The sequence below is a fragment of the Papaver somniferum genome, chromosome 1 (genome assembly GCF_003573695.1).
Source record: "Papaver somniferum cultivar HN1 chromosome 1, ASM357369v1, whole genome shotgun sequence".
NCBI lineage: Eukaryota > Viridiplantae > Streptophyta > Magnoliopsida > Ranunculales > Papaveraceae > Papaver > Papaver somniferum.
The window spans coordinates 227,719,494-227,740,853 of record NC_039358.1 but is presented as its reverse complement, the minus strand read 5'-3'; the positions used below and the strand labels follow the sequence as shown (position 1 = coordinate 227,740,853).

The window sequence follows — 21,360 nt, the reverse complement described above, 5'->3', positions numbered from 1 at the left end:
CAAATCCTGGTGATGATCCGCGCGCAGCTTACTTTTGACCAGCATATCATCTACGTAGACCTACAACGTATTCCCTATCCACGGTTTGAAGATAGCGTCGACCATCCTCTGATATGTTTCCCCCGCATTTCTCAGTCCGAAGGGCATTCTTGTGTAACAATAGAGGCCGTGAGGGGTGTAGAATGTTGTGTGTTGTTGGTCTTCTTCTGCCAGGAAAACCTGGTTGTATCCTGAGTAACCAACCATGAAGGACAGTTCTTCGTATCCTTCCACAGCTTCGACCAGTTGGTCGATGCTAGGGAGTGGATAACTATCCTTAGGGCAGGCCTTGTTGAGGTTGGTGAAGTCGATGCAAATTCTCACTCCTCCGTTTTTCTTTGACACGATGACCATGTTCGAAATCCACGTGGGGTATTTCACCTCCTTGATGAATCCTGCTTTTAGTAACTTGCTGAGTTCCTTCTCAATGGGCTGATGATACTCTGGAGCTATCTTGCGTACCTTCTTTCTGAAAGGAGTTATTCTTGGTTTTATACGGAGCTCATGTTGAATTATCTTCGGATCTATTCCCGGCATGTCTCCTAATTTCCACGCGAAGACATCCGCGTACTCTATGAGTAGTTTGGTTAGGGCTAGCTCTCTTTCCTTGCTCATTAAAGTTCCTATCTTGATCATGTTCGGATCTTTCTCTGTCCCTATGTTGATTTCCTTAGCAGGTTCCAAAGATGTAAATGTAGGCTTCGGTTCCCCTAGGAGAGGGACGTTCTTTAATTGCTATTTGGTAGGCTCCTCTGTCGTCTTGGTCGCTGAAGTACTTTCCTCAGCGCATTGGACGTCGCCCCCCTTCGTCAGGCTTTTTTCTGCGATTCCTTCGAGGTACAAATCAATGGCTTTTTTTTGGCATCTTCCTTGTTACGGCTTCTGCGGGATTTTCGTTGCTCATCTAGATCTTTATTGAGCATGGCTTGGCATTCCCGAGCAGTGACCTGGTCACCCTTGATCTCCATTATCCCTTCGGGTGATGGGAATCGAAGACACTGGTGATAAGTTGATGCTATCCCCTTGATCTTGTGTACCCATCTTCGTCCGATGATAGCATTGTAGGGGGAAGGAGCGTCTACCACGCTGAAACTGGTGTCTATCTTCATCGGTCCTGCATTTATTTGTAGAATAATGTCCCCCAATGGTTTCGTAGGAGCCCCGTTGAATCCATAAATGGTGTGGTACGAAGATATCAGCTGCTCGTCGTTTAGCTCCATTCGTTTGAACGTATCATAGAACAAGACGTTGACTGAACTTCCTCCGTCAATGAGGATCTTCTTGATGTTGCACCCTGCTATGGGCAGTGTGAGGATCAAAGGATCATTGTGATCCTTCATGTCTTCCTCCACATCATCTGCCTCGAAAGTGATCGGTGCATCCATCCATTGCTCGTGATCGTCTATCTCTACCCCATCGATCTTGTACAGCTCGCAGTAGTCTTCGAATTGCTTTCTCAGCCTTTTTCCAATCTGCGTTGTTAACAATGGTCCAGCGGCTTCCGAACACGAAATGGTGTTTAGTGTTCGATTGCCTTCAGACAGTTGAACTTGTTTGCTTCGTTTCGACCTGTCATATGCTTCTTCCTTACTTATGTATTGCTTCAGTTCTCCGCTGTTGATAAGCTTTTGGACCATTATCTTCAAGTTCTTGCACTTCTCGGTTGGGTGCCCATTGAAACAGTGGTAGTCACAGTATTCCTTCAATTTTCAGATCTTGGGGGTTGCTTTCCTTTTGACCATGGCCATTCCAAGTTTTCTCGACCCTTAATTTCTTTTAAGATTCGAGCGTAACTTGTGTTTAGATTCGTGTAGACTTGATCTTCGAATCTTCGATCATCGTTTCGAGGACCTTCTCTTCTTCCTCTCCTATCTTCGTATGGGCGTTCGATTGAACTTCTTTTCGATCCGCTGGCCTGCTATGTGGAGTTAGTTAGATGATATCTTTGAGCATGGGCCCTCGGATTTTCTCGTTGGATTTCTTCCAACCTGGCGTGTTTTTCGATGATTACTCGAAGATCCCATTCCCTCGTGGGTACGCTCCCATGAATCTCGACAAACAACGGGTTCATCCTGTCTAAACCCCACTTGTAGCAGTTAATGCTGACCACTGGGTCCACATTCCCTATAGCCTGGCATATCTTATGCCATCTATCCGTGTATTCCCTGGTCGTCTCCTTGTATCTGATGGCTAATGAGAATAACTTGTGCATCCCAGCGTGGACAGCCTTGTTATACATGTAAGTTCTTAAAAAAATTTCGGTGAGTTGCTCATACGATCCGATGGAGTTGGGAGGTAGGTTATCAAACCAGGACAGAGCCGATCCCTTCAAGCTTGAAGGTAAATATCTACAGAGGACCACGTCGTCCTGATCCCATCGGGCCAACATACGGTTGTAATACCGAAAATGGGCCGCGGGATCGCTGGATCCATCGTAGCATTCAAATGATGGGATCGGACATTTCTTGGGGATTTCAGCTTTGGTTAAGCTTGGGACTAGAGGAGTAATATTAGGTTCTCTCATGACTTCCTCTAATCTTACACCTCCTTGCCTGGCCTTCAGCTGCTTGATCTCTGCCATCATTTCAGCGCGAAGATCTTCCATCGCATGGTGATGGCCGACTATTGCTACGGATTGCCCTGGTCTTCGATCATTACTATCGAAGTAATCCGAGTCTTCGGGAACATATTCTTGGTCTGGCGATCGGTTTCCCCTGATGTGTCCTCGGTTCAAGGGATCGGGATTGGCTTCGTTTGTTACGACCATTCTTCGACCGTGATTTGGCTCTGTTGCTTTTGAATTAGCTTCGTCATGTTGGTTCTCCATCTTATCTTTGAGCTCCTGGTTTTCTCTAGCCAGTAATTCCACTGCTTCTGCGTTTTTTCTCTGATTCTTCTTTAGTTCTTCGAGCTCTGCCATCAATTGGGAGGAATGATTCGATCCTTGGTTTGGTAACCCGACCTGTCCCTGCCCTCCAACCGCCATGGTTCGACCTTCGTCGATTGTATGGATTTGGGGGGAAGGGGGATCGGTAGCCCTCATCGGTGTCTCTCCTTGTGTTACAATGGGTTGATTCATCGTTAGCAATGGCTGAGTGGTTGAAATGGTCTGGTTTTGATCATTTGTCTGCGCCATTCCGAAGGCTGCCAGGTGCATTGTTGATTCTGCGAACCCTTCACGTTGCTCATGAACGCGTGATCACGTTGCTAGATTGATCTTATCAGCCTGTGCCGCAAGGGCTTTGACTGCTACCGCTGCTATCGTGCTGGCGTTCATTGGTGAGGTGATCTCAGTTGTGTCCACCTTCTGGGTCGCTGTCTTTTCCTTCTCACCCTTCTGCTTACTGCGGGTCACAACTGGTGTGGTCCTCAACGTTTCTTTTGATGGGGCCTTTACTTTTCCTACCTCTTTGACTTTTTCCATGTCAGATTCCTGCAAAAGACGATAAGCAGTCGAGGGAAAAGGGGACCGCAACAGTTTTGTTAGCATAGTTAAACTTAAGGGCGGGCGATCACGACACCGAAGGTACGAAAAATATATTCCAGCTATTACTCCCCTCTTCAGAGGTATTGGATTTTCTTGATTCCTTCGATCCATGGTGAAGCTCTAAGAATAACACGAGGGAGTTTTAAATGTGTTCTAACATCCTAATACAACAAATCTGCGGTTTTAAACGATAATGGTTGGAAGATTTGTTTGTTTTAAACAGCAAAGGTACCAGATCTACGGTTTCAACACTCAAAGTCGACAGATTCGGTATTTTAAAAGGACAGATGACAGATCTGTTACCTTAAAACAGAGAAGACAAATCCTAGGAAACAGATCTGTTGTTTTTACAAGTACGTAAACGAAGTTTGTAGAAGAATCAGCGTAAAACTCTTATGGAAAAATCAGTGTAAAATTCTTATAGAAGAATCAGCGTAAAAATCTTATAGAATTGCTAAGGCCTTTAAAGGCGGCCATAACGAAGTTAGAATAAACCGTCTGAGATACTATTTCACGAGGAATAGTATCAAAGGCTCAAAAATCACAGGAAAGTTAAATCTTTTACCGGGACAGAGTCCCTGTTTCTAGCGCCAGATTGTGAACACATAAATCACGAAGGCATCCATGTGTCCACAAACAATGCTCGCATTCATAAATGAAAGACGTTATACACAATATGACGGTTATAAATAGCATAAACACGATGACTCATCGACTCGGAGTCTTCGGACTCGTCATTGTCTAGTCGAGATTAAGTTAGATCAATCATCCCACAGGGTTACGAAGCATGACCGATCCAGATATAAGTAATAAAATGTAAATACGACGTTGAAATGTAAATAACACAGAGATTTACGTGGTTCAGCACTAAGGCCTACATCCACGGGGTGTTGAGTTTCACTATGCGTTGAAGGGTTACATATGAAGTCGAATGACTTTAAGTGAAATACGATAATGGAGGAAATGGAAATCATACTTACTCTTCCTATTTCTCTCTCCTAGTTCTCTCTTCACTCTTACAGATTGGTCGCCCCTTTCTCTCTCAGAGGAGGGTATTTATAGGGAAAATATGCGGGGTCTCTTGTCAGAGACCGTTGAAATCTTTTCTTCTTGTTCTCTGTGCCAATCCCGTTGGTGTCTTCGTTCTGAACCGATGCCCCCAGCGACTGTTGTTGATACCGCTGGATCGATGCCTTCTCTTTCTTAGATATCTTGACACGTACTATGGTTAGGGCATTTAATGTGGGTGGTTGGGTCGTCTGCGTGCGACAGTCAGCTGTCTGCAGGTCCCATCACACCCATGTCTGTATGTTTAACCCCTACCGTCGATATTTGAGTTATCCTTTAGATTGGGTAAAGTAACGTTTAGGGCATCTTTCCCTACTTCTCGGTGGTTCGTAGTTTCAGTACCCCTTGGTATAGTGGCCCGCATGCCTTCCACGTGTAGATCTTTGGACACGTATGGAGAGATGGATTATGTGCATACATTTACATTTATGATTTAGTTAAACCAAAGTAAGGTAAAAGATATTTGGAACATAAAGTAAGTAAAATTATATATATCATCGTAGCCTGATATCTACCACCTTTAACGAAAAAAAAAATGTTGCTAAGGAATTAAGTTGGGACTGATATAATATGGGGTTCGTCTATTATCCTAGGGTGGGCTAATATTTTTTTTTTTTGGCCGTCTCCATGGCACAAGTAAACTTGCTACAACCCACCCTAATCCCCTTGCTTCTGGCCTTGATTAAATTTGGTGGAATTTAAGATTTGAAATCTTCAATTAGCGTGTTACCTACGGGTTGTCATGGGTAATGGTTGCCCATTTCGGACTTTGTCTATTCACAATTAACAATTAAAAGAACTAGTGCCTTCCCAAGGCTGATGTAACAGTGCTTGTGAATCTTGTGTCCGGATACATGCCATAAGACACCCATATAGAGCAGGACCAATCTATGTTTACAGTTGACATCCATATACAGCAGGACCAATCTACTATTACAGTCGATCGACTCCCATATAGACCAGGACCATCCAATTAGATTTCTTGGAAAGCTAACCATCCAGTGAGATTTCTTGGACCGCCGACCACCCAATGAGATTTCTTGGACTGCCTTGAGTATTTACATATCAATTTCTGCTTTTCATCTTTCAACTTTCCCCCGAAGTCTGAAGACACTTGCTTTGCCTCGTTATCATCAACTTTCTAAGAGCATCTCCAATGAGACATTGAAAGGTCCAAAATTTAAGGCTGCATAAGATTTTGATGTTTCAACAAAAAAAAATTGTCTCAACCGGAAACGTGAAGGGAGAAAATGAAGATGACGTCTATGGTACTTATATAGCCATCTACCAAGTTATCCTCAACAACAACAATGGCTTCTCCTCTTACTTCCAACCCAATATTGACTTCTATCCCCAAATCTGTATTATGGTTTCCTTCTCCTTCTTCTTCTAAAACCCAATTACTACTATCTCAATCTTCTTTCATTAACTTGAGAAAATCATCTCCACGGAAACAACAACTCTTACACTCTTCTGAAGTTGTTTGCAAGGCTGCTTCTGTTAAACCATTTACTGAAGGTCTTAACATTGCTGAAGATGTTTTCAGGCATACATTTCAACACTTACTAGAATATATACTAAACTGGGTTTTTTCTTATTGGTTTTGTTCATTCATATGCTTTAAATTTTTGTTTCGTAAGTGGTCAATTTGTTCTGTATCATTGATTACGATAGTGAATAGGGTTTGTTAATTTGTATACCAAAAGAAGTGGAGGCTTACATGTATCCTGGGTTAACTGTATTCACTCCCAATTGGAGTTTTATGCATGTGGGTGGGTCTCGGCCAGGAAACCGGGAGGCGGTGCCACTCTGATAGAATCTATACTTGATATGCTATGCGAATAGTATGGTAGTTAGTTTTATGGGAACACCTTCCATGATGCAAGTGCCCCATCTCTTTCGTGTTTGTTATTCCTGTCATTTTTTATGATGCCATTCCTGCTGGTAAATTCATAGTTTTCATGCATTCTCCTTTATAGATCTTAAAAATGATATTTTGAAGGATAATGCGAAACTTAATTATCTCCAGCTGCGTTCTAGTTTACATATCAGACGCACGTTGTATGTTAAGATTGAGGGAGAAACAGAAAATGGAGACATGAGCTTTCTGCTTTGTGCTTTTAGTGTCATAATTTAAGAATACGATCTGACCCTTCAGCTGTGTATTCTAACGTTTGTGAATAATACATATGGTATATACTTGCATTTAGTTTATCCAATGTTGGTGTTGGTTGCTCTGCAGCTTATTGGGAAGACACCTATGGTTTACCTCAATAATATTGTCGAGGGTTCTGTTGCAAGAGTTGCTGCCAAGCTTGAGATAATGAAACCCTGTCGTACTGTTAAAGACAGGTAAATTATAATACCTCCGTTTCTGGAAAAGTGTTACTTTCACTTTTTCAGGCTAAAATGAAAAAGTGAAAGTAACACTTTTTCAGGGAGTACTTCTATGAGACAAACAGTTAGCTAGTGAAAAGTTTGATTTTCTGACGTCATTTTCTCCAATTATATTTTTTAGGATAGGTTACACTATGATAACTGATGCTGAGGAGAAGGGACTTATAACACCGGGAAAATAATCATTTGGTCCTTTTTTAGGTGGGTCCATGTCTGTTTAGTCCTTTGGTCAAACACCTTTACTGTTTGGTCCATAATTATTTAAAAATATTAAATGGACAAAAGTACCCTTCCGGGTTAATTTCTACTTATTTTTTGTAGCAGTTAATTCGTCAAAATGAACTCCTGTTAATTTCTACATATTTTTTCATAAATCACCTAAAAACCAGAGTTCATTCCAGAAATGAACTCCATATAAAAACCTTAGAAAACCAGAGTTCATTCCAGAAATGAACTCCATATAAAAACTTAATAAAACAGAGTTCATTCCAGAAATAAACTCCATATAAAACATAAAAAAACTAGAGTTCATTCTAGAAATGAACCCCCTATAAAAACCTAAGAAAACAGAGTTCATTCCAGAAATGAACTCCATATAAAACATAAAAAACCAGAGTTCATTCCAGAAATGAACTCCATATAAAAACCTAAAAAACCAGAGTTCATTCCCAGAAATGAACTCCATATAAAACATAAAAAAAACCAGAGTTCATTCCAGAAATGAACTCCGTATAAAAACCTAAAAAAAAAGAGTTCATTCCAGAAATGAACTCCGTATAAAAACCTAAAAAAACAGAGTTCATTCTTTACATGAACGCACACAAAAAAATCCATAAAAATCAGAGTTCATTCGTAGAAATGAACTGCAGTAGCATCATCTTCATCATCTTCGTTGTCTTCAAACAGCAGCAGCAGCAGTAGCAGATCCAGCAGAAAAACATCAAATTCAAGATCTTCAATACGAGCAGCAAACATCAAAAAATCAAGATCTATCGTCTTCATCGTCATCTTCGACATAAATCTATCGTCGTCTTCATCATCTTCATCGTTTTCATCATCATCTTCAAAAAGAAAACAGAGTTCATTTCAAGAATGAACTTCATCAAAATTCATCATCTTCAACAATAGCAGCAGCAGCGATGAAGAAAAACATAAATCTATCTTCATCAAGAGAGAACATCAAAATCTTCATCACAAACCAGAGTTCATTCCTGAAATGAACTCCGTCATCTTCATCTTCATCTTCTTCATAAGCAATAACAACCCATCTTCATCCTCTCCATCATCAGCAGCAGCAACAGACGAAAAAACATCAAAATCTTCATCACAAACCAGAGTTCATTCCAGAAATGAACTCCGTCATTTTCATCTTCTTTTGTAGATCCGAAACTTACCCAAGCATGTAAGATGATAAAGGTTCATCATCATCATAAATAGCAGCAGAATCTTCATCTTCTTCGTTTCAATCTTCATCTTCTTTGACAGCAGCAGAAAAAGTTAAAATCAAATCTTGAAATCAATATTTGTAAATCTTTGTAATCAAATCAATTTTCATCATCTCAGTCTTCATCATCTTCGTTTTCAATCTTCACCATCTTCGTCTTCATCTTTCGTTTCAAATAGAAAAAAACCCTAAAAAAATTGCAGTAGCAGGGAGAAAAAAAGAGAGATTGAGAGGAGAGAGAGAGAGGAGAGAGAAAGTAGATCTGAGAAATGATTTCTTTTCTTACCTTTTGACTATATATATGGTCCTTATCTAAAAGGATATTTTTGCCACTACAAGATGAAAATTACATCATCGATGACGTCATCGTAGGACCAAACTATAATTTTTAGGACCAAACTATAATTTATATTACCAAATAGGACCAAACAGACAATTGACTAGGTCAATTGGAATAGACTCTCACTAATATATTATTTGTAGGACCAATTGGTATTTCCTACTTTCGAAGAAATGGCTCCCGTTCTAATGGTGCATGCTCCGAAATATGGTCATCACCTTATTTTCCATATGCAACTTTGTATTCTCTCTATCTATTTTCAAGACTGTCCTGGTGGAATCAACCACTGGAAACACGGGTATCGGTCTTGCCTTTATTGCTGTTGTAAAAGGATACAAACTCATCATAACAATGCCTGCATCTATGAGTATGGAAAGACGAGTCCTTCTGAAGGCATTTGGAGCAGAGTTAGTTCTTACAGAATCTGCCAAGGATATGATGGGAGCTCTTACAAAAGGAAGAGGTTTTAAGAAGGACACCCAATTCTTACTCGCTTCAACAATCTGACAACCCTGCTAATACAAAGGTACGAGCTTAATATTTCACATTTTACGTACCCTTGCAGTGCAGGATTTGGACCATTCATATATAACAAGACTCTGGATTATGGGATTATTTAAACGATTGTAGAGTGGTCGGTGGTCGTTCATTGTCATATATATGATGAGAGGAGTGTTGTCTATTTTTTTTTTGTGCATATAGATTCACTATGAAACAACTGGTCCTGAGATTTGGGAAGATACAAGAGGCAAAGTAGATATATTTGTCGCAGGAATTGGTACTGGTGGAACTATTTCTGGGGTTGGTCGGTACCTAAAGCAACAAAATCCTAACGTAAAGGTACCTTAAGTTTTCTTTCTTGCCTAACTTTTTATATAACAAGATTTTCCTTTGAGAACAGGCTGTTATGTTACTATATCAAAATTTAATTTGACTTCATGATGTATTAGGTTATTGGTGTTGAGCCATTAGAAAGCAACATACTTTCAGGGGGAATACCTGGTAAGCAACGGATAGGCGTTTTTGTGTTGTTTCACTGAAAATTTTGTTTATTTATTCTCAGTACCGCATTCTGCTATCACATATATACAGGTCCCCACGAAATTCAAGGGATTGGAGCAGGCTTTGTAATGGCAACTGCAAGATGAAACTTAGCTTATATAAAGACAACTCTCTTTATTAATGTTTAGAAAATCTCTCAAAACTAAACACAAGCTCTAATCTTGCTCATATGATCAACCAAAACTTTGGTGATCATATATATATAGAACTATGAATTCCTTTTCCTAGTCCTATTACCTTATTACATGTCTTTCCTTTTCTTAGAACTAGATGACTTCTAATTCCCTTAGGATTACATCAATTTCCTAATCTTGTCCTAACCAGCTTGTTAGTGACTTCTATATTGAAGATTAACCAACATTCTCCCCGTTAAGCTTCAACCTTACCCGTGACATATCTTGTACTCCAATCAATTGTCTCATTTCTTCAAACTTGATCCGAGTTAATTACTTTGTCAATATATCTGCTTTCTGGTCAGTTCCTGGTATGTGTTCAACGTTGATGATCTCCTTCTCGATACATTCTCATATGAAATGATACCTTTTGTGAATGTGTTTCGTCTTCCCATGAAACACTGGATTTTTAGTGAGTGCAATTGCAGACTTATTATCAATCTTGATGAGAACTTTTTCAGTTTCTCTTTCTTTGATTTCACCCAACAGTTCTTGAAGCCATATTGATCGTTTAGCTACTTCTGTTGCGGCCATAAACTCAGCTTCGCGTGATGACAAAGCTATTGTGTCTTGCTTCTGTGAGCACCATGTAATAGGTGCTTCACCTAGATAAAATATATGACCAGTTGTACCTTTTCCATCACCTTGGTCAATATTACGACTGCTATCATTATACCCAACAATTACTTTTGATCATCCTCGACCATACTTCAATCCACAGCTGATTTTTCCTCTTAGATATCTCAATATCTGCTTTATTACATCACCATGAGACTTGCGTGGACACTGCATATAACGGCTTGCTACTCCCACAGAGAAAGCCAAATCTGGTCTTGTGTGTAATAAGTATCTTAGGCATCCAACATTTCTTCTATAACTCGTTGAATCAATCTCTGCTTCTTCTTGTGCCTTTGAAATTTTAAGTCCAAACTCCATTGGTATCTTAGTTGGATTACAAGTTTCAAGTCCTGCTTCTTTCAGAATTCTCCTTGCATAAGCTTCTTGTTTAATCTGAATCCCATATGGCTTATCAACTAGAAACCAAGTCTTGTTTCTTGTTTAATTTCTTCTCTACATGCTTGTGTCCATTTAGTCGAGACCTTTGCTTCCTGAAAATTCCTTGGTTCATCATTAACAGAAAGTAGCATTATCTCACATTCTTCCGCAGCTTGAAGAACATAATCCTCCAGATACTGTGGCTTTTGTATCTGTCTTGTTGATTTTCGCAGTGGAATGGGTTGAGTTATTTCATCGATCTCTTCTTCTTCTTCTTCTACTTCTTCGTTATTCTCAGTGTTTTAATTATTCTCTTCTTCTTCTTGATTAACATCATTGTTTCCATTGGTATTGATGATTATGGGTCCTTCGCCTTCATCAATTACTTGACCCAATCTCATGTGAAACATTCCTGGATCCCTACTTGGTCCATCATTAGTTTTTTTCCAGTTCCAGTTTGCTTTTTCATCGAATACCACATCTCGACTCACTATCACTCTTTTCGTTGTTGGATTGAATAATCTGTAAGCTTTGGATCAAGGATCAATTCCTAGATTCACAAGAGTCTTAGATCGATCATCCAGTTTCTTAAAAGTTGCAGAATCAACTTTTGCGTATGCTTTGCAACCAAACACTCTTAAATGATCTATGTTTGGTTTTCTCTTTCGCAAATTTTCATATGGAGTCATATGTTTTAGAGCTTTCGTAGGTATCCTGTTTATTAGGTATGTGGAGTGTCGTACAGCTTCTCCCCATAGATAATTAGGTACCTTCATAGCCTTTAAAGGACTTCTTGTCATCTCCATTAGAGTCCTGTTTCTCCTCTCCACCACTTCGTTTTGTTGTGGTAGCCCTCGAACCATCTTGTTCTGAGACATAGTTTTTAAGGTTCTGAAACTTATGTGTCCTAATCTTGCATGCCACTTCCATGTCTGATCTTCCAGTCTCATATTCAGACACAATGGCCTTCCAATCATGAGACTTATCTTGTAGAGTCTATTCTGTGAGCGTGAGACTCTAACTAAAAGTCTTCCACTTGGGTCATGAACTGTTAGATAATCTTGTCGCATTCTAACATCACATCCAACTTCTGTAGCTTGTCCTAAACTTAGAATGTTGCTTTGTAAGTTTGGGATGAAGTAGATGTTTGTGACAAGCTTCTGTTCTCCGGTCTTGCTCTGAAATAGAATTGATCCTTTCCCTTCAATTTCTGCAGAAGATCCATCCCCAAACTTCACTTGTCCTTTAATTTTCTCATTGAGTTCAGAAAAGTAGTGTCTCTTACCAGTCATGTGATTGCTGGCTCCATTATCTAAATACCAGATTCCTTCTTCTCCATCCTTTGATTCGTAGTTCTTTGGTATTAGTTTCCCTTCGTTTAAGAATACAACTTCGTGCATGAAAAGAGTTGTATCTGCTTCCCTTGTTTCATTCTTGTTTGCTTCTTCCATCTTTTGTATTCTTTCAGGGCATACAGAGGAGAAGTGTCCTGGTTTATCGCATCTGTAACAAATAATGTTTGATCTATCCTTCTTTTCTTTCCCTTGGTTTTGATCATTCTGACTTGTTGTTCTATCTTGTGAGTTAAACCTTCCTCCCCTTCCTCGGCCTCTGTTTACTCTACCACCTCTTCCACGACCTCTTCCTCTTGTCGCAGAGTTTTGTTGGTAAGAGTTTGTGTACAAGAGTTTTCCTTGTGTTTCTCCATTGTTTTCTTCATCAAGGATTCTTTCTTCATATGTTTTCAATCTTCCAATTATATCTTCATAGCTAGTCTTCTTTAAATCTAAGACTTGTTCGAGAGAAGCTATGATATGAATATACTTGGATCTTCTTTATGTCCAAGTGACGCAGCTTTTGAGGCTATCTCTGGTAGCTTTCCTGCAAATCTATCAATAGTATCAGTGTTTTTCATCTTCACTCTTTCAAATTCAGACATTAAGGTTTGCAGACGGGCTTCTTTAACTCGATGAGCTCCGAGATTACGTGCCTTTATTGCATTCCAAATTTTCTTTGAAGTTTCCTGTTCACCAACTTGTAGAACAAGACATTCTGGTATTGCTTGAAAGAGTAATCCAATGGTAACATTGTTTTTGTCTGGGTCCAATATACCAGGATCAATTGTTTCCCAAACTTTGTAGATTTTCATCAGTACCTTCATTCTCATGGCCCATACTGTGTAGTTTTTGGCGTTGAGGATTGGAACTTGTATTTATGGTGGCGTGAACTGTTTTGCACCCATAATGGTGGTTTCGTTTGCCATGGCTCAGAAACAAGATCTGATACCAATTAATGGCAACTGCAAGATGAAACTTAGCTTATATAAAGACAACTCTCTTTATTAATGTTTAGAAAATCTCTCAAAACTAAACACAAGCTCTAATCTTGCTCATATGATCAACCACAACTTTGGTGATCATATATATATAGAACTATGAATTCCTTTTCCTATTACCTTATTACATGTCTTTCCTTTTCTTAGAACTAGATGACTTCTAATTCCCTTAGGATTATACCAATTTCCTAATTTTGTCCTAACCAGCTTGTTAGTGACTTCTATATTGAAGATTAACCAACACTTTGTACCTTGGAATTTAGACTTGAGCATAGTTGATGAAATCATAGCGGTTCAAATTCTTATCTTATGCATATTATTTCACCCAAGAAATTACTTCTAATGTTCTTTATTAATGTGTATAGTTGTTGATTATATGAAATTGTGGGGCTATTGTTCTACTTCATGATGATATTCCCTTACAATCTCTAACTTCTCTGCAACCATAATATCGTTTCCTTAATATTTAGGGTATGTAACAGATATCAAGTGATGAATCCATTGAAACAGCGCGACAGTTGGCCATTCAAGAAGGCCTAATGGTTTGTACACTTACTGTATGTTGTTTCAGACTTGATTTTATACTATGGACTAGAACAATCGGATCTTGAATGCTGGCAAGTTTCAAACTCAGAACGCTGGTACCGGCTCCAATAACTTTACCACTGCACTTTGAGATATAATATTCGGCGAATTGTCAAAATGTAAATAAGTAGGACTGCTGACGACATATTTATTAACGGACCCTTGTTTACGTAAATTCAATACAAATTTGAAACCTGCACATGCACGAGGATAAAAGGGTAAAAACGGACGTTCCTAAATGACGAGCTGACTATTTTATTTTGGATAATCTTTGTACATTCTACGTTATTTTTATGCCTGGTAGAATGCTTATATTTCAATGTCTTAAGCAGGTAGGAATTTCTTCTGGTGCTGCGGCAACAGCTGCAATCAGGGTTGCAAAGAGACCTGAGAATGCAGGAAAGCTTATCGCTGTAAGGACCTTTTTTTTCTTTTCCTTTTCTTGGTTTTGAACATGGTATTTAAAACACAAAATAGGTCAATTAATCCAATAATGATATTTTCTGGATGAAAAAGACATGTAAAATTTGATACTGTTTAAATGGACGAAAATGTAAAAATAGCTAAGATGTAAACAGTTTTATCCTACCCATTTTCAAATACTTTTTCTTATTTTTAATTTACATCAGGATGCATCCAGTTTGATCTCGCTATTTTTTGAGTTTAAGCCATGATGAATCCAGATTCATCCTAGCTATCTTTTTGGTGTCCACTTCACCTATAAATTTTTAATCGTCCATTAGAACCATGTTTTAAAAATATTTGGACAATTGACCCAATTTCCGTATTTAAAACCCTATTAAGAGCCAAATCTGAGTTCATGAAAGAGTACATGTAATAAACATACAATGCGAAAGTGCTTCTTTATACGCACAGAACACTAAACTTACTATTATCAACAACTTAATTGGACACATCTATATTCCTTTGTACCACCTTGATATCGATCTTTCATGATCATGCATCATATTAATCTGGTGCGGCTACGATATGGTCGGGCTACGATGTGGTCGTTCTTTAAATGCTGACACTTTGTATAAAGTAGGAAAATACTTGAAAAACAATTTTATTACCCAACTATTTTTCTTTTTTCTTTTTTTAACTCCCTGCAGTTTCTCAAAAAATATAAGGAGCAATATTAATCTCTGATTATATTTCATTTTGTGTCAATTTAAAATATTATCTTGATATCATTTTCGGACGTTGCAGGTTGTGTTTCCAAGTTTTGGCGAGAGATATCTCTCTTCTGTTCTCTTCCAATCAATCAAAGAAGAACGCGAGAACATGCAACCCCAGCCATGATCGAAAATCATCTAAATGAATTTTTTTTTATTTTATACTACTCCCTCCGTTCTTTTTTAATAGGTAAGTTTTTATATATAAAAGTTTCGAAAAATAGGCAAGTTTCCTAATTGTTAAAGTCAAATGTTATTTTAATTTTTTGGGACCACTTTTCTCTGGACTTCTCTTGACCACAAGAAAAATTGGTGGGAAAGAAAAGTGGGATGATCATGCAAAGAAGCCCTAGAAAAAAAGTCAGATTAGCAAATTTCTCTAGGTGTGTATCAAAGTCAGATTAGCAAATTTCCTTTAGAACAGCACATCCCAAAAATGTGTTTTGCTATAGGGAGGAAGAAAATATCTTACGGAAGGATAAACAGTTTACATCAGTTAAACCAGGAAAAGCAGCAAAAGCTCCCTTCTATAAGATGTTTTGTTCCTCCCTGTAGCAAATCTCCTGCCTGATACCATAAAAGTGAAAATCAGATGAGTAAGCAAATCTTGCATTTTTGCTGAGCTTGGAGGAGGTCATAAAAAAGTCAAATTTTTGAAGAAAAACAAATCTAAAATTGTTCAGTATTTAGTAACAAATCACTAAACCACAGTAATGGCTTCTTCTTCTCTTTGTTCCAACCGATTGACTTCTATCCCCAAATCGAAATTAGGGTTTTCATCTTCTTCTTCTAAAACCCAATTATTATCTCAATCTTCTTTCATTAACTTGAGAAAATCATCTCCCCAATTTGCGAAAAAACAACTCTCACACTCTTCAGTTGTTTGTAAAGCTGTTTCTGCTGAACCATCTACTCAAATTGAAGGTCTTAACATTGCTGAAGATGTTTCTCAGGTATGCATTTTAACACTAATCATTAATTCAACTCAAATTCCAAACTGGGTTTTGTTTATTTGTACTAATGATTTAGAAGTAAAGTTGGAATTTTTACTGGTTTTCTTCATTCATTTACTTGATTTTTGTTTCCTAAGTCTTCAATTTGTTCTGTTTCGTTGATTACTGTAGTGATTTGGGGTTTCAGTTTATTTTTTGTTTCTCAAGAAAATTAGGGCTTATATATATATCCTGGATCAACTCTAGAATTCACTTCATATTAGAGTCATAGGCACTGGGGCGGTGGTGGTGGTGGGGTTTGGGTGGATGGAAAGCCGGTATTTAGTTACAACACCTTCCAATTTTGAATATGAATTGCCAATGGTAGTCTGTCAGTACTACTCACTTCCACCCCCTCTTTGTTGTTTGTTTGTTGTTCCTTCATTTTCTAGAATGCGAAGCTAGTTGAGGTTAACTCTTTTATGCATTGACCTCTATAAATCTTTGGATTTCAAGGATAAATAGGAACTTCGTTATCTCCAATTGCATTCATATCAGGTGAATTGAGCGAGAAACATGAGACGTGGGGTTTGTGTTTTCTGCTTTAGGTTGAATTAGCTAACCCAACTACCCAAGGGAACTGTTATAGTTCAAGTGTACGATCTGGCCAACAAACCTTCAGTTATGTATTGTTACATGTATGAATTGTAAATTTAGTATGTAATTGACTTTAGCTTATCTAATCTTCTTTTGGTGGGTTCATAACAGCTTATTGGGAAGACACCTATGGTATACCTCAATAATATTGTTAAGGGTTCCGTTGCAAGTATTGCTGCCAAGCTTGAGATAATGGAACCTTGTTGCAGTGTTAAAGACAGGTGAGCTACACATACTATGAGACAGACAACTAGAGAATGAAATTTGATTTCTAATATAATCTTTCTCCACCTACTTCATTAGGATAGGTTACAGTATGATAACTGACGCTGAGGAAAAGGGACTTATTACCCCTGGAAAGGTAACAGTTGCCTCTTTTTTGAACTTCCCGAAGAAAAATAGCTCATTGTTTGTTATTTTTCTTACAAAGCAATTGCCCCAGTTTTAATGGTGCATGCTTCGAAATATATTCATTACCTTATTATCTATATCTAAATTTGTACTTTCTCTCTCTATTTCCAAGAGTGTCCTGGTGGAACCAACCAGTGGAAACACTGGTATCGGTCTTGCCTTCATTGCTGCAGCAAGAGGATACAAGCTCATCTTAACAATGCCTGCATCTATGAGTATGGAAAGACGAGTCCTTCTAAAGGCATTTGGAGCAGAGTTGGTTCTTACAGAATCTGCCAAGGGTATGAAGGGAGCTCTTGCAAAAGCAGATGAGATTTTAAAGAAGACACCCAATTCTTACATGCTTCAACAGTTTGACAACCCTGCTAATCCAAAGGTATAAGTTTAATCTCCTCGCTGTTGTGAAGTTCTGCGTTATGGTGTATTGGTTAAGACTTTGGACCATTCATATATTACAAAACCTGAGGTTATGGGACTACCTGGTTGATTGTTGACTGGTCGTTAATTTTGTTATATAAAGAGAGGGACTATTTTATATTATCTAATATTTGTAAGTGATGCATATAGATTCACTTTGAGACAACTGGTCCTGAGATCTGGGAAGATACAAGAGGCAAAGTGGATATATTCGTCGCAGGAATTGGTACTGGTGGAACTATTTCTGGGGTTGGTCAGTACCTAAAGAAACAAAATCCTAACATAAAGGTACCTGAAATATTCTTTATCAGATATGTGCTCAACTATTTTGAAAGCAAGGTTTTCCTTTGAGAACAGACTGTTACTTTGTGAAACTTTAATTTACTTCCTGATTTATTAGGTTATTGGTGTCGAGCCAACAGAAAGCAACATACTTTCAGGGGGATCACCTGGTAAGCAATTAATAGACATTTTGAGTTGTTTCACGTTTTCGCTGAAGATTTTGTTTATTCTCGGAGTGTTTAAATACTTCCCTCATACTGCTATCAAATATACAGGTCCTCACAAAATTCAAGGGATTGGAGCTGGCTTTGTACCTGGAAATTTAGACCTGAGCATAGTTGATGAAATTATAGAGGTTCGAATCCTATCTCATGCTTATAATTTCACTGTCCGAGTTCGTATTCTATCTTCTCCTTTGTATTTCATTACCCAAGGAAATAATTTGCAATGTTTATACTTTAATGTCTCTAATTATTCTATAGTACAGTTGTGGAGTCCAGTTGGACAAACTGCTTGATTTACAATTCAGTGGTTCCTTCAAGTTATTGTCAACACTGGTCTTTCTTATTATATTCCCGGTTGTTTATTATGTTTGCCTCATCTACATATGAAAATGTGGGGCTATTATTCTACTTCGTGATGTGATTCCCTTATAATCTATAACCTCTCTGTAATCTGTATACAGGTTTTTAAGTTTGATGCTGTGACTTCAATTATTCCTTTTCTACCTCTTATAAACTATGCGCTCTTGTTTTCTGGATTTCTTAGTTCTTGTTCTTTATGTAACAGGTATCAAGTGACGAATCTATTGAAACAGCGAAACAGTTGGCACTTCAAGAAGGCCTAATGGTATGTACACTTCCTGTTGTTTTAAGACTTGATTATGTATCATGTAGTAGAATATGGGAACTTGAGTACATGTAGGGAACAATTAACTGTGTTTGATTTTACTTTCTCATCTGACTGAAGGAACAGAAAGTTGATGATATTTGAGGACTTAAATTAGACTATTGTAATAAGCTCCCTGAAAAGTACAATGGATAAATTTTTGCTTGTTTTAGTTGGAGTAAGATGCAAAACTAGTTGAGATTTGAGAAGAAACAAATAGTCAACAAGTAGACATTGACCTATGTCTTGGAGCGATTATGGACCATTCTATACATTAATTTCATAGAAATTTGGAAACTTGCACGAGAGTAAAATGGTAACAGTGAACGTTCTTAAATGAGAAGTGACGGATTTTCTGTAGAGCATTTTGGGTACATGTAAAACCATTTTCATGCAGAAACCAGTGGACTTGAGTGTTTATATTTCAATGTCTTACGCAGGTGGGGATTTCCTCTGGTGCAGCAGCAGCAGCTGCCATCAGGGTTGCAAAGAGACCTGAGAATGCAGGAAAGCTTATTGCGGTATGGACCTTCTTCACTCTTTTCCTCTATTGGGTTTTGAACGTAGTGTTTAGAATTCTATAAGAGCCAAGTTCCCGTTCATAACAGAGTACGAACCTTCACTCTTTTTCTGTATTGGGTTTTGAATGTAGTATTTAGAATTCTATAAGAGCCAAGTTCCTGTTCATAACAGAGTACGCATGGTAAACACAAAGAGCCAATACTTGTAGTACAAAGCCTATGAAGACCTTCTATTAGCTCGACTTACAGTCTTCCAGAAACTTAAGTGGTTTGGAAAATGATCAATATGTCTTTTGAAGTTTTGAACCCTCTGCATGTATATACAGAGAATGTTTATCAGGTTGAAAGCTCAATACTTAAGTTTCTGGAAGACTATAAGTCGAGCTAGCAAAAGGTCTCCACTTAAGGTGTAATTTACAGATGTTACACCTTGTTTGTCTTTTCCTGACTCATTTGTGTCGTCTGAATCTAACTGATATCACCCGACTCATCTGGATTGACTCAAAAAAAAAAAATTCTTTTAGTCAGATCTGACTCGTCTGACTCAAAAAAAATGTGAGTTAGTGGCTCGGTCCCATGAGTCAGGGGCGTTTATTCCCCGACTCAAATAGTCCGAGTCAGAGGTCAGATCTGAGTTAGATCACGAGTCAGATCCGACTGAAAAAGAAAAACAAACATTTTGACATCTGACTCGAGCCAAGTCGGGCCGAGTCAGATTTCCCGTTGCCATACTCTTATTGTTTTGACGCTGTTAATCTAAACATCTGGTTTGGACCCTGGTTTATAGAATCTACTATGTCCTGACAACACCAACCCCAAAAGTGTGCATCTTTAAGGAGCAAAACGCTAATCTTACTATCATTAACAATTTAGTTGGATACATTGTTCTTACTTTCCACCACATCGACACCAATCTTTCACGAATGATACTAATCTCGGATTATATATTATTTTGCGACTGTTTAACCAATTCTTTTGTAATCTAATACCGTTTTCGAACGTTGCAGGTTGTGTTTCCAAGTTTTGGTGAGAGATATCTCTCTTCTATTCTCTTCCAATCAATCAGAGAAGAATGCGAGAACATGCAACCTGAGCCATGATGAACTCCACCATCTAAATGAAATTTTCACTTCATTTTCTTCTTCTTTCTGTACCTGCAGACATTCCACAATTGAGTAAAGAGTTGGGTTTTGTTATTATTTTGTAGGCATGATGGAAAATAAATAAAAATGAAATGTGTGTTGTTCTTGTTTTGTATACTTGCAAACATTTATTTCGGGTGCTTCTTTGTACTCCCTCCCAACTTCTATTCCCACCAACAATTCCATGGCTAGGGCCTAGGAGTGTGTCTACATCATACTGTATAATTGCATGCCTTAATTCCCCCACCCACCGAGAAGTTCACAATTTTTATTTTTATTTTTGAAAGAGAATAATGCGAGTATTATTTAATTTACTAAAACCTTGGCTGCTGGGAACCCGAAGTAGCATAACCAAAAGAAAAGAAAAAAGAAAGACTAAAGAGTAGACAAACGTCACAAACCCTCTTTGCCACTAAACTAAGCTCAATCGCTAACTTGTATTAGTGTGTGACGCTTGAGGTGGAGTGACATCTTCTTTCCCATTTTTTTTTTTTACCTTCTTTTATATTTCACATCAACCCTAAAAAATCACTTTAAAAAAATCACTTAAAATGTTTTCTTTCCCTTGTTCACTCCCTGTTAAAATGTTTTCATATGCCAGTTCACGATGAAACCTACGGATTGAACGGGTGGTTTCGTGTTCAAATTACAGATATCAACACTTAACAACTATTTAGTTCTATTAGGTGTGGAGCAGCATAAACAGTAGCCAATTACTGGCCTAATTGCGAAGAGAATTAAGGAAGAAAACTTAGTTCACCTCGCATCACATTGCATTATTGGTTTCCGGTTAGGTATTTCAAACCTCCTTCTTAATCGATTGGGATCGTATAGCAGCCGCTAAATGCCATAATTTTACTAACTAAAATCAGATATTAGTTAATTAAACATGCATCGTACTGCTAACGACGTATAGTGTTCCGTAGCAAATCACACTCATGACATTTTTATATGTATTTTTATTAAAGGGGCGTTTACAAAGGGGTAAAAGAAAGACTTTAAAAAAGTT

The 21,360-nt window shown here is 38.1% G+C and overlaps 2 protein-coding genes and 1 pseudogene across 2 annotated transcripts; 2 read left to right on the top strand and 1 right to left on the bottom strand.

The window, feature by feature from the left end:
• Positions 1-848: 848 nt before the first annotated feature.
• LOC113362795 lies at positions 849-1,676 on the bottom strand. The gene has a single exon (XM_026605290.1). It carries the CDS (start codon positions 1,674-1,676, stop codon positions 849-851), a length of 828 nt encoding a protein of 275 aa, XP_026461075.1.
• Positions 1,677-8,825: 7,149 nt separating this feature from the next.
• LOC113337914 lies at positions 8,826-15,267 on the top strand (annotated as a pseudogene).
• Positions 15,268-15,643: 376 nt separating this feature from the next.
• LOC113317991 (cysteine synthase-like) lies at positions 15,644-20,597 on the top strand. Its single transcript, XM_026566121.1, has 10 exons — positions 15,644-16,054; positions 16,802-16,911; positions 16,994-17,051; positions 17,214-17,477; positions 17,669-17,806; positions 17,919-17,970; positions 18,076-18,155; positions 18,590-18,649; positions 19,129-19,209; positions 20,217-20,597. The coding sequence occupies exons 1-10, from the start codon at positions 15,815-15,817 to the stop codon at positions 20,307-20,309; spliced, it is 1,176 nt and encodes a 391-aa protein (XP_026421906.1). The 5' UTR covers positions 15,644-15,814; the 3' UTR covers positions 20,310-20,597.
• Positions 20,598-21,360: the final 763 nt, after the last annotated feature.

Excerpts from the sequence above, each read along its gene's own strand:
- LOC113362795 (XM_026605290.1), bottom strand. The coding sequence starts at position 1,676 with ATGGTCCAAAAGCTTATCAACAGCGGAGAACTGAAGCAATACATAAGT.
- LOC113317991 (XM_026566121.1), top strand. The coding sequence starts at position 15,815 with ATGGCTTCTTCTTCTCTTTGTTCCAACCGATTGACTTCTATCCCCAAA. Across the intron at positions 16,055-16,801 it reads TTGCTGAAGATGTTTCTCAG|CTTATTGGGAAGACACCTAT; the intron begins GTATGCATTTTA and ends GGTTCATAACAG. Across the intron at positions 19,210-20,216 it reads ATGCAGGAAAGCTTATTGCG|GTTGTGTTTCCAAGTTTTGG; the intron begins GTATGGACCTTC and ends CGAACGTTGCAG.